We start from the raw sequence: 13,170 nt of genomic DNA, 5'->3' as shown, positions 1-13,170 counted from the left end.
GTACCAAAGTGTTCCTTGGACTGCTCTTAGAGGCATATTGATAGCAGGGAAGCATTTTGGAAACTTTAAGGGAAGTCTGTATTAGAGGCCAGAGCTGGTTACTTGCCTTAGAAACTTGTTACAAGCTTTGTTGATTGTGTTTTTGATCTTTGTAATAACTGATACTCTGTGTAACAGAGTGCCTCTCTGTTTTGGCCTATGTTGGAAATAATCTTATACCTTCCATAGAACTAAGTTTTTGTCCATCTACACAGAAAGTGTTTAGAGTGTAACACTCTTAAGTGCTATATAGACAGTTCCTTGGAGAGGAGGCAGGGGAGCATGTTTGTGGTGTGAAAGCCATGATGGAAGCTTCCCTAGCCATAGACTTTGTGCCGTAGACCTAGTGTGTCCTCTCTTCTCTCCCTGTTGTGTGTGCTTCAGAACTTCTAGCTGGCCTGCCACGAGGCCAATAGCTATTTGAAATGCTGGCTGCAGGATTAAGCTAACTCTTATGCAACTGACTCAGTCCTTAATGGCCAGTTCTTCTAAACATTTGTGGGGGGTGGGTTGTGGGGGAAGGGTTTAGGTGTTGGGATGAGGGTGAATTTGAAGCTTAAAGTTAAAACTAGAAATAAGATGATATGGTCTGTTGCTGTCTGTTTAGACAGGCTGTATGACCAATTAGATTTACATGGAGGCAGATCAGAGAGTAGTAATTCATGACTTGTGTGCAAACAAGCATTTATCCAGGTTGCATTATCCAAATTGGTTTGTTAAAACTCCAGGTCACATTCTTACACTTAGAAAAACATTCAGTAAACATGAGACAAGTTTAGGAAAAACTAATAAAATAAACCTGTCTTAAACTCAAAAAAAAAAAAAAAAAAAAAGAGACTTGGGACGATAGGCCAGCTCTCTACCACTGACCTATACTCCCAGGCCACTACCACGTGAGTTTTAATGGCTATCCCGTATTCTACACTATAGAATATGATACAAAGTATTATTAAGGCCAGTCTAATACAGTAACATTAAGATGCACACACGTTACATATTTATGTACCTTAGGTTACCTGTTTGGTTGTAAATGCTTAAAAAAAGAAACACCAAAGAACCAGCGCTGGTGGCACATGCCTGTAATCCTAGCTACTCAGGAGGCAGAGATCAGGAGACTCCCAGATCTAAGCTAGCCTGGGCAAATAGTTCACAAGACCCTCTCTTGAAAAAAATCTAACACAAAACAGGGTTGGTGGAGTGGCTCAAGTAGTAGAGAACCTACCTTGCAAGCATTCAGAGTTCAAGCCCCAGTACCACCAAATAAAAAGTTAGTGAGACTACAGATATGGTGGTACCATATCTGAAATTCCATCTACTGAGGAGGTGGAGGTAGGAGGATCGAGGTCTAAGGCCAGCTGGGGCCTACCTGAAAAACAAAAAAATAAAAGGACTGGGCTCAAGTGATACAGTACTTAAGGGCAAGGACCCGAGTTCAATTCCCAGTACAATTTTTAAAAAAAGGAATCTATGGTGAGCATTTTACCAATGAAATCTTTGTCACCCCAAGGAAAATTGTGTTTCCTTGTGGTGGGCTCCTAGAAGTGAAAAAGAGCTTTGTAGAAGTGGGATTAATGAATAGGAAACATTTTTTATGGACAGCATAAATTTATAATGGTATCTACTCCCCTAGACAGTACATGAGAGTCTCCCACTCTCTAGCCAGCATTGTACATTATCCCCCCAACTTTAAAATAATCTGTCCTATACGAAGGTGGTAGGTGACAATATCATCACCACGGTGTTTTTCTTTTTTCTTTCTTTTTTTTTTGAGGGGGGTAACTGGGCTTTGAACTTAGGGTTTCACACTTGCAAAGCAGGCATTACTGCTTGAGCCACACCTCCAATGCAATTTGCTCTGGTTATGTTGGAGATGGGGTCTCAGGAACTATTTGCCCAGGCTAGCCTCAAACCTCAATCTTCCTAATCTCAGCCTCCCAAGTAGCTGGATTACAGGCATGAGCCCCCTGCAGCCGGGCTACACGTTTTTCTTTTTTTTTATTATTAGCAAGACTGAACATTTTTCATAGGCTTATTCACCACTGGTATCTCTACTTGGAAACTACCTGTTCCTATTATGTCCATTTTGACTAGACTCACATATTTTCTGATTAACATGAGCCCTTAAATGATATTAATCTTTTGTGATATTAGTTGCAAATGAATTTTTTCAGAAGTTTGTTTGCTTGTAAGAATGTCTTGGCTGTCCATGGTTCTTTTTTTGAAGGAATAATTGGATTCTAGCTACAACCGAATGCCCTCAGTTTGAGCCTGTTTCACCACGACTAAATTGAGGCTTGAGAGAAGATTTGGAGGGGCCGGTTCAGCTAATCCTAAATTTAGCTCTGAAGAAAAAAACGTGTGGGCCCGATATAAAGACTGTTTGGCTCATTACACTTTAAAATGATTTAAGAAGATGGAGGGGGTAGGGGCAGGATGAAGCAGTTTTTGCCAGAAATTTTTAGAATTCTGAAGTAAGAAGCCAATGCTCTTCTCAAGTCTCTTGGGTGATGGGAGGGGGAGTAAAGTATGTGCAAGTGAACAGAACTCCTGATGGAAAAGTACTGCTCTGGGCTGCAGATGTGTGCGCGGCTTGGTTTTAATTATTTTTCCCTTCTCTCTATCCTTTTTTCTGCTCTCCCTCCCCCCGCCCCGGCACAATATAAAGGGCAGCGAGATCAGGCCTCTGAAGGGTAGAGACAACCCTAGCTCCATAGCGGCCTGCTCCTGTGCAGCCTGTTAGCACATCAAAGGCCGGATGAAATAGCTGGGAAAGAAGAACCAGGCTTAAGATCCTTCCAAACTCCTGCCTTTGTGTGTGCTCTGGCCCAGGGTTATTGTGACAGCCAAGGGTAGCTCCTTAGACTTCAAATAGAAGAATGCTGTCAAACAAAGAAACGTTGGACATTATTCTGCAATTAAAAGAAAACTCAAGATGTGTGGCTCAAGGGGAAGAGCGCTGGCCTAGCTAAAGGCCCCGAGTTCAAACTCCAGTAGTGGAGAGAAAGAGAGAGAGAATCACTTGTTGATGCCTGATGCCTGTGACTAAGCAAATCAGTGATTGCAAAAGGGTTCGTTATTTATTTATCACTGTTTTGAGAACAAACTAAAAATAAAGTGGTCGATCTGAGCCCCAGACTCTGAGTTGACCAACCCGAGTGACTGCTTTGCCCCGAGGCATCTGGGGGAGAACTGGGGAAGGGTCGTCCAAGAGCGCGAATGGGGGTTTCCAAAGTGAAAATGAGCAGTTTGGGTCTGTAAGGTGCAAAAGGGAATTCGAGGAATGAGTTTCCTGTCTCTCAAGACAACTTCATGGTCCTGGAAAATAGTGGGGGTTGGGGAATCAGAGAATGAAGGGCTTGGGTATGGGAGACAGGAGAGAAGCTTGAAGAAAAGGAGTTCGGCTTTGGCTCGCAGCAGGTGGCGGAGGGGTCCTGCCACAGAGGCGGGCAAAACCAAGGCTGTCCCAAAGGGGTCGGTCTGTCTGGAGCAACGCGGGTGCCAAGCAGGACTTCGTGCTGTGTCGCGGGTAGCTAGAAGATGGTGTGAGGGCGCTGTGAGGCCGGCGCAGGGGCCCCACAGGTAGAAGGGAGGGGTGGGTTCAGCTCTGTGGCGGGGGAGGCATGAGCCGGCTGGGGGCAGGGAGCCAAGAGCTCGAGGCTACGTGGGGGTCCGAGCCGGGGCCAGTCAGGATTGAACATGACTGGGCGTTTAGGGGGCCGCGGGAGGCGGGGCTTGGAGGCTCCGCCCCTTCTAGCCAGCCTGGCCCCGCCTCCCCGCCTGGCTCGTCCTGGTCGGCGGCGGAGTCCCGAGCGCCACAAGCTCGCTGAGAGGGAGGAGAAAGCTGTGAGTTCCGGAGCCCTGCCTAGCCCGGCCCAACCTTTGCTGGAGATCATGGCTGCCGAGGATGTGGTGGCGACGGGCGCCGACCCGAGCGAGCTGGAAAGCGGCGGGCTGCTGCACGAGATTTTCACGTCGCCGCTCAACCTGCTGCTGCTTGGCCTCTGCATCTTCCTGCTTTACAAGATCGTGCGCGGGGATCAGCCGGGGGCCGGCAGCGACAGCGACGACGATGAGCCGCCTCCGCTGCCCCGCCTCAAGCGGCGCGACTTCACTCCTGCCGAGCTGCGGCGTTTCGATGGTGTCCAGGACCCACGCATACTCATGGCCATCAACGGCAAGGTGTTCGACGTGACCAAAGGCCGCAAGTTCTACGGGCCCGGTAGGGCAGCCGGCGAGGGGATCCTGGAGACAAAAGAGGGAGCCCCAGCATGGGAGATGCGAAGGAGAGCGGGGCGTCCCCAGGGGGAAGAGGGAGTGCCGCGCGCCGGGAAGGGCGGGCTGGCGAAGGAGAGTCGGGCGGTCTTGGCTGGGCGGCTCCCCCCAGCAAAGCAGGGGACAAGAGACTCTCTGGAGGGGTTGCGGGTTAGTGGGGGTCGCAGATCCCCAGCTAGCGCTGGTACGGGGTGCAGGAAGAAGGCTGAGGCGCTGAACCCGGGATGGGTTGGGACCGCGAGGCTAGATGGCCAAGAGTGCAGGGTGTTGGGGGAGTTTCCGAAGGCAGTGGGGTTGGGGGGGTCCTGGAAGGGAGGGGGTTGGTGTTGGGTTTGAGAGAGGAAATGAGGATATCTCGGGGGAGACGGGGGTGGGGAGAGAGGAAGGGTGGGAAGTGAAGGAAGGCCGATGACGCCAGGAGTGGCCATGGTGGAATGTAAGGGTGTGGGAGAAAGAAAGCGGAGACGGGGATTAGCATCAGGTAGAAGCATTGTGCGTGGTGGAGAGTGATGTGTGCGTGCGCAGAGTGCATGCGCCATGTGTGCGTGTTTAGTGTATGTGGCTTGGTATGTGTGTGCGTGCGCCCGCGCGCTTGGAATGTGGCATGTGTCAGGTCTGTGTTGTATGTGTTTGGTATGTGTGTGGCGCGTGTTGTGTGTGGTGGACTGACGGAAAAGGCTACAAGGTGAACAAGGGAGGGAGGTTCGGTAGGGGGAAGGGAACTGGCTGAGAATGCAATAGGGCTGGATCTGGTGGCAAGGAGACAGGTAATATCCTATTTAGTCTGTAGCTGGAGAGAAAGAACTAGAAGGCAAAAACCAAAAATGGAGGGAGGGAAAAGTGGGAGGATCCCAAGAAACAAAAGGGTTAGGGCTGTAAAGGCTGCAGGGTCGGGGCATTTCAGGAAAAGTCAAGTAGAAGGGCAATGAGGGATGGGTGGATGACTGCTGAGCTTGTTGGAAGGGGATCCTTAGAGATGAGGTTCTTCCAAACCTCCTTGACCTATCAGAATCACCTGATGTACTTAAGGAAAAATACAGATCCTGGCCTAACCATAGGTATCTCTGGAGGAGGTCCAGGAATTTGCAATTTGAACATGCCTCCCATGGGCAAATTTGAGCAACAAGACAGATTTGGAAAGTCCTGTTTTCCAGAGTACTTGGAGAGGAGGAAGAAGCGATTTTAGCTCCTTCAATATGGACTCCTCTAAACACAGGGAGCTTAGGGGATGTATTTACACCCTCTCTGGTTTCAGAGCGGGAAGAGTAACCAGCACTAAACCAAACCGGCCATATCCACTCCTTCCTTTAACTCTCTGGAGTCCCGCTAATCAAAATCAGATGTGGGAGTGTTCCTAAGGAACTCTCCCACCTGTTTTTTCTTTTGGACATGTCACATCACCTGTTTTCTGTAGGTGAGTTACTGCAAAATAATTAGAAAACCACATATTATTTGTCACTGTAGTAGCACATTAATAAACATAATTACATAAATACCTGTTATTACTGAGCTAAGCCATAAAGCAGCCAAAGCATGGCATCATCATATGGTTGTAGTTTGCAAAGTCATGGGGAGGAGTGTCAGCCTCTACACAAGGCCCCAAACTGGGAGTTGAGCAACCTGTATTCTCCTCCTGTTTGGGTCACTGACCAGGTGTGTGACCTGGTGCAAAGTATTGTTCTCCGTGAGCCTTAGTTGTCCCTCTGAAAAATAACAAGTCTGTCCCATTGTGAGATTTCTGTCTCTACTCTTCACTGTCATTGAGTGGGCCCATGAACACATGACAACACGATGTAAATGGTATTTCACTTTACAAAGAATTTCTAAAAATTTTTCATTTGAGTGCTTATTACTCTGTGCAAGGCACAGTGAAGAAAACAGACACAGATCTCTGCTCATGGAGTATCTACTAAATATACATTGTGGGGAACAGTATGTGCTTTCCAAAGACTTTTCCTGCATCCCCTAGACCGTGTTTGGGTATTCTGTGAGGTTTGCTAGGTAAACACCCATGCTATCAATCAGATGGCCAAAAACTTGACCATAACAGCTGGGGATACAGTAGTAGAGAACTTGCCTAGCATGTGCCAAGGTCCTTGGTTCAATCCACAGCACTGCAAAAGAAAAAATTCATGTAATTTGTAAAAAAAAAATGGTGGATTGAGGTTTCAGGTGAACAGGCTGAACTTGGTATGGTGGTTAGCTACAAACTTTAATATCAGGGTTGCTATTCAGCCTACTTTTGGGAAAACAAGACATTGTTTAAAGTACACACTGGATTCTTTTCACTTGTGCAATATTTAGATAAGTCTAACCATCCACTTTAAGTGCCTACAGAATGATTCATTGCTGTTTTAGACAACAGTTCATTATACTATCATACATAATAGCAAATGAAATTTTATAAAACTATTTTGGAGCATTGATTAGCCTTCTTTTCAGTGAAAAACTCAGTATTTTCAGAGACTTCAAGCCCACTGAAAACAGAATGATGGAACTGATCTTTTGTGCTAGCTCTTATTTACTGACAGTGAAAGTTATGTAATGTGTGGATAGATTTTTGAACCACTGATACTCATAAAACAATTTCTCCCACAGATGGCATGAGTTAATGTTTAATTGAGTCTTGTAATCAAAGATTCCTATAAGATACCTTTGACTCATTAAAATATCAGAATACATTTATAAGGAAATGTTTTCATTTATACATTAGTGGTTATCATCTTAAGAAATCATAACTCTTGGAATAGGGGTGTGGCACAAGCAATAGGGCCCTTGCCTAGCAAGTGCAAGAGTTCAAACCCCAGTATCACCGCCACCAAAAAAAAAAAAAAAAACAAAATATAATGTTCACTGGCTTGGTCCAAGTGCCTGGAACAGAGCCAAACTATAGGTTCAAAGTCCTCAAGCTGAATTCTAACCCATGGACTGTATTATCTTGAATAATTCCCTACCACCACAGCCACCCCCGAAATAATCATTTATGACTTTTGTGTTAGCTTTTTTGCAAGTCACAGGAGATTTAATGACAGTAGGTCTTTCAGTGTCCCCTATGTAATGATCAAAGTATTGATGTCACTTACAGTTACAGAATGGAATTTGATATTCAACAAGAGGGGCTTTCTGTGTTGATGGGTAAGGAAGCCATCTTGTGTGTGTGAAACAAAAGAGAAATGTATTATTAATAAAGAATCTGTTTTTGTTTTCATTTTGTTTTTAAAGAGGGACCATATGGGGTCTTTGCCGGGAGAGACGCATCCAGGGGCCTTGCCACATTTTGCCTGGATAAAGAAGCACTGAAGGATGAGTATGATGACCTTTCTGACCTCACTCCTGCCCAGCAGGAGACCCTGAATGACTGGGACTCTCAGTTCACTTGTAAGCATTTTTTAAAAATTGTGCCTGGATCAAATTTCTACCAGTAATGGGAATTCATGGTAGGACCATAGTTACTACTAAGCAGCCTGAAACTTGGGTGTGTTTTGATAGGCTCCTGATCAAGTTCATGGCTTAAAGTAATTATAGCAGTGCTGAGTCATTATGATTACATACCAATTTTTAGCTTGTTCTCTATGGAAACCTGGGTTTTCTGTTTTTGATTTTGAAATTTTTGCATCGAGTTTTGAATAGATTGATCACTAGCATTTGGGTGTGTAGGGGAAAGGACAGTGGCCCTCATGGCTAGAAAAGAAGGATTCTCAAAAGACCTCTCTTGTAGAGCTAGCCGTTTAAAAGCAACCCACATCTCTGTTGAAGAATGGGAGACTTGTACTCTACAAAACAGCTTCTCTTTGAATCTAATTGAGCTTGACTGTAGGCCTCAACTAAGATGCTTAAAATCTGCCCAGTAACAATGGTGTCTGCATTTTTAAAAAGCAAGAAAAAAGGAGACATTTGCTCCTGGCTTATGCAATGGGCTGAGGTCTTTGGGGGTGGAGGAAGTAGGAATAAGGGGTTAAATTCAAATGCTGAGAATTTGAGAATTGGCTTCTGTCATAGCTAAGTCTTAAGGGTTTAATTATCACTTCAGCAATATTGTACTGCTACAAATTTGAGTAACAATCTTTCCCAGATTTTATGAAATGTAAAGACCATGACAATTTCTTTGAGGAAGATGTTTCATTTAAAATGTAGCTTTCAGCTGGGCATGATGACTCACTCTTGTAATCCCAGCTACTCAGGAGATAGAGATCAGGAGGATTGTAGTTCGAGGCCAACCCAGGCAAAAAATTAGCGAGACCCTATTTCAACAAACAAGCCTGGTGTGGTGGTGCACTGCTGTGTGCGACGCATAGGTAGGACGCTGGCTGTGAAGGCCATCCCTGAGTAAAAAGAGAGACCTTATCTGAAAAATAACTAAAGCGAAAAGGGTTCGGATGTGGCTGAAGTGATAGAGTGCCTGCCTAGCAATGGCAAGGTCCTGAGTTTAAACCCCAGTACCACGAAAAACATGAAAAAATAAAAGGTAGCCTTCTATTTACTGTTCTTTATAATCAGTTAAATATTACATGCTCTTTTGGCTATATCCAGCCATTTTCTTTGAAAATCATGCTGCCCTTACAGAGAATTCTGGGTTAATAATTAGCCAGATGTGATTCTACCTTTGAGTTTGGAACTCACACAGACCATAGCTTTAAGTCTAGAGGTGAGTCTTTTTACTTTGAAACATTATTCAGCTACCTAACACAGTCACTAATAATTGTATCCCAAGGATGCCTTTGTAATGATAATCTTCTATATGAAACCTAATGAGCTATAATTTATAACTTACAAAGGTCTATGTTCTAGGGCTTGCCTTCATCAGTGGGAGAAAAAGTGTTATTTTTTCCCCCTTCAATTAATACCAGCTCCAAATCCTGTTTTGACACCTCAGCTACACTCAAAGCTCTTGTGGCTTCCTCTTTCTTAAGACAGGTTTCCCAGGCGCCACCCAGCTTTTGTCTTGCACAGTCCCAAGCACCCCCTGGGACCTTTATGCTACCTTCAAATAGGGAAGTTCAAATTGTTCCCAACGATTATTTCACACAAAAGCAGCTCTGGTTACCTGGACAGACAGGTTGGTTTCTACCTATATTCAGAAAGGGGACTTGGTCCTCTTGCCTTCTGACATTGAGGTGATTAACCCTGCATTAGTTTGGCTACGATAATGTTCTTTGCACTTTTCTTTTTGGTGGCACTGGGGTTTGATGGGGCCTCATGCTTGCTAGACAGGCGTTTGAGCCACTCTGCTAGCACTTTTTTGTGAGGGATTTTTTCAAGATAGGGCCTCAAGAACTATTTTCCTGGGCTGGCTTTGAAACACAATCCTCCTGATCTCTGCCTCCTGAGTAGCTAGGAGTACAGGAGTGAGCCACTGGGGCTCTTAAATATCTCCAATATCTTCAGTCCTCTCCTGGCTTCTTTACCACTTCCTTTAGCTACCTCTAGGTTTTTTCCCCCATGTTGGGAAAAATTCTATCTCCTGTTGTCTTCTCCACCTACTTAACCATTATTCCTTCCCTTCCCTGTCAATCAGACTTGTCGTAAGTTGCACCCCTAGGCACTACTTTATTTCCTCCCTCCACCTCTTTCCTCGCTCCCTGTAGCACCTATATCCCCACAATTTGGTTGGATTCTCTCTTGAAGATTTCCAGGGACCTGCTTGCCAGTTATCACTTCACTTCTCTAGTCCATGTTGTGGATTTCCTGTCACGTGTTGCTCCAGAGTGACTCCCTCAACACAGTCCCCGTTTTGGTCCATGGGTTAAGTTAGGTTTCCCGTTTTCTTTCAAAGTATCTCATGTCCTTCCTTCTCTGCCTCTGCATGCTTCCCTCCTGGTGGCCCAGTTCCTACTCTGCTCTCACTGAAACCTGCCCTAAATCTCACCATTGTAATGTTATTGCCAAATCGCTGTTTTGCTGTGTCATTCCTTCACTCATAAATTTTCAGTGCCCTCTGCCATCTGTAGGTTAAGTTCAGTTCCTTAGGCTAGCTTTTTTCAGGTCTTTCCCAGTATTTCCCCACACTGATAAGCCAAACTTACCTGCTATTTACAAATACCGATTTGACTACTGACAACTTGTTCTCTTCATCGCTCTCCAGATATGTTCAGTCTTGCCAGTATGCCTTTGAACACAGTGTTTTCATTTTCTGGAACTCTCCCTCACCAAATCCTTGTACACATTTTCCAACGCCTGTCTTCCATGAAGTGCTCTGCAACCCTTCTAACTCATTCATAATGAGGTATTCTTCTAAACAAGACCCTACAAGCAGGCTCAGTTTGCTTTGATATTATCTTGCATATTCATTGCCAGACACTGCTGCCTGTTTTATATTTCTGTCTTTAGAACAAAACTCTTTAATTCCCTGCTGACAAGGATTGTGGTATAAACCACCTTTGGTTGGAAGACTAACCACAGGTTTGAGAAGACTAACACATTGCTGAGTACATTGTAGGACCCTCATGAATGCCTAAAATAATGTGATTTTTTTTTTTTTACAAAGCATGAGAATGACCATTTGTGTTTTCTTCTCTACCTCCAGTCAAGTATCACCATGTGGGCAAACTGCTGAAGGAAGGGGAGGAACCCACTGTGTACTCAGATGAGGAAGAACCAAAAGATGAGACTGCTCGGAAAAATGATTAAAGCATTCAGTGGGAGCATATCTATTTTTGTATTTTGTAGAATCATTTGTAACATTCCAGTCTGTCTTTAAAAATGGTGATTTGAATACTTAGAAAAGTTTTGAACTTGCTATAATTTTTAAATTAACATCACTAGTGACACCGATAAAATTAACTTCTTAGAATGCATGATGTTTGTGTGTCACAAATCCAGAAAGTGAACTTCAGTGCTGTAATGCAAATATTAATACTGTTTTTATTCTGTCTGTAGTTAGAACAAGCTGAATTTAAATTTGTTTTGCCTGTGAGACAGATAAGACTCGGGTATTTCCCCAAACTAGTAAAAATGTTAAATGTGCACCAAGAGCAAAGAGTCAACATTTAGTCATGTGTTCTCTGAAACCAACAACTCCCTTTTACTCCGTTGACTTAACTGCATGATTTCTGTTTTATCTACCTCTAAAGCAAATCTGCAGTGTTCCAAAGGCTTTGCTATCCATTAAAGAGAGCCACCCAGGAACAAAATGAAAGCTCAAAGCTGGGCTCAGTTGTGGAAAACATATTTACTAGTTTCTGGACTGTTTTGTTGTCCTTGTTTTCATGGGGACACACAAACACCCTCACAGACACAGTAAAGTTAAAAAACAGGATCTGAACATTCAAAATACAGCTTTGGAAGAAAAACCTAAATCCATGATGAAGATCATAGGACTGCTCTCCCAGGGCCTGTGCTCATGGCAGGGCAATGGTTTTATTTGGTTGTTTGACAAAATGTTAAATGAGAGAGAGGCATACAGAACAAAAACAGGTGTGTGCTCTAAGAGCGCACCCCTGGAATGAGGAAATAGTACATGGCACTAGTCAAATGGTTTGTAAGTAAAGAATAAAGAGTAGAGTCATAAGGTAACGGCCATCCTTCTGTTGCTAGAAAACTACAGCCACTGCGAAAGTAGTAGTCAAGTGTGTAGGTCTTGGATAATACACTTGGTTAACACTAAACCTAGCTTAAATAGACTCTACTATTGTATGAATTTGTAAAAGTATTATATGAACAACTAAAAAGCGAGGTTTAATACTCGTAGTTAAATAGTCATTGTATTTTCTTGTGAGCTGTGTTGAATGGTTTTACCTCATATCAGAAAACAAAATGAAGTGCTTTGGTCAGTTAATAAAATGGTTTTACCCAGTATGGTGTGCTTGGGTTGTTTTAATTCCTTTTCTTTCAAAATGTCTTTATCTAAATTTAATTTTATTTACAATATTAGCACATATTAGTTTGCAGTGGGACTTCATTGTGATACTTACATATGTGCTTCCAATGTATCTTAGTAAGATTGACCCCTCCATCATTCTCCCCCCAACCCCCCTCCTGGCTTCTTAGAATAATTTCAACATTTTTTTAAAACCTTATTTTAAGGAATCAGATCCAGTCATTTTACTTTAGCTTGAAATTCAGTTTCCCTTGAGTGCAGCTTTCTATTTTTTTGTATTCCAAAAGAGATGTGCCTGTAATCTCAGTGCTGGAGGCTGATTCAGGAGTATCATGAGGAGTATCGAGGCAAATCTGGGCTCCACAGTAAGACCCTGCCTCAAAGAATAAATAAAGGGAAAAACAAGTTAAGAAATAGCGAATTGAATTGCTTTTTGTGTGTGTGATACCAAACTCTGCTTCAAGTAAACTGAAGTCTATAGTAAGGTTGTCATGTTACAATTACTGAGCTCTAAGAAAGATTGTTGGTTGGTTTAGTTTTTGGTTTTGTTTTTTTGAGACAGGGTCTTAGTATGTAACCCAGGCTGGCCTTGAACTTGGGAACCCTCCTGCCTTAGTCTCCTGAGTGCTATGATTACAGTCGTGCACCACCATACCTGGCTTAAAGAGTTTTGTTTTTGTTTCATTGTATTATCAGGAGAGCACCCAGAATCCTCATAGTAAAATGAATTCACCTCATTAAAAGGAAGATAACAACTGCATATGCAGTAGGTTTTATAAACATGAGCAACCTGCTAATCTATGAATATTACTGTTTTGTCATTTTAATATTGGAATCTGCAGTTTTCTTAAGAGGTGTATTCCCCAAACAAAGAAAGTTTACGGCATGTATTGTTTTTAATGAGCTCTTTTTCCTCCACTAGATTACATTAAAATATTTGAGTGCCTATTTTGTGCCAGGCACTTTGGGAAAACAACAGGGGAGAGAAATTGAGTTACCTTTGCAGTCTGAAGTCTATTTAAATGTGCAGATTAAACTACTTT

At 43.5% G+C, this 13,170-nt stretch overlaps 1 protein-coding gene across 1 annotated transcript; it reads left to right on the top strand.

The window, feature by feature from the left end:
- Window positions 1-3,824: 3,824 nt before the first annotated feature.
- On the top strand, window positions 3,825-12,103 carry Pgrmc1 (progesterone receptor membrane component 1). Its single transcript, XM_020179759.2, has 3 exons — window positions 3,825-4,258; window positions 7,534-7,689; window positions 10,835-12,103. Exons 1-3 carry the CDS (start codon window positions 3,931-3,933, stop codon window positions 10,936-10,938), a joined length of 588 nt encoding a protein of 195 aa, XP_020035348.1. The 5' UTR covers window positions 3,825-3,930; the 3' UTR covers window positions 10,939-12,103.
- The last annotated feature ends 1,067 nt before the right edge of the window (window positions 12,104-13,170 follow it).

The sequence above is a fragment of the Castor canadensis genome, chromosome X (genome assembly GCF_047511655.1).
Source record: "Castor canadensis chromosome X, mCasCan1.hap1v2, whole genome shotgun sequence".
NCBI classification, from domain to species: Eukaryota; Metazoa; Chordata; class Mammalia; order Rodentia; family Castoridae; genus Castor; species Castor canadensis.
This window is presented reverse-complemented; position numbering and strand designations above follow the sequence as displayed.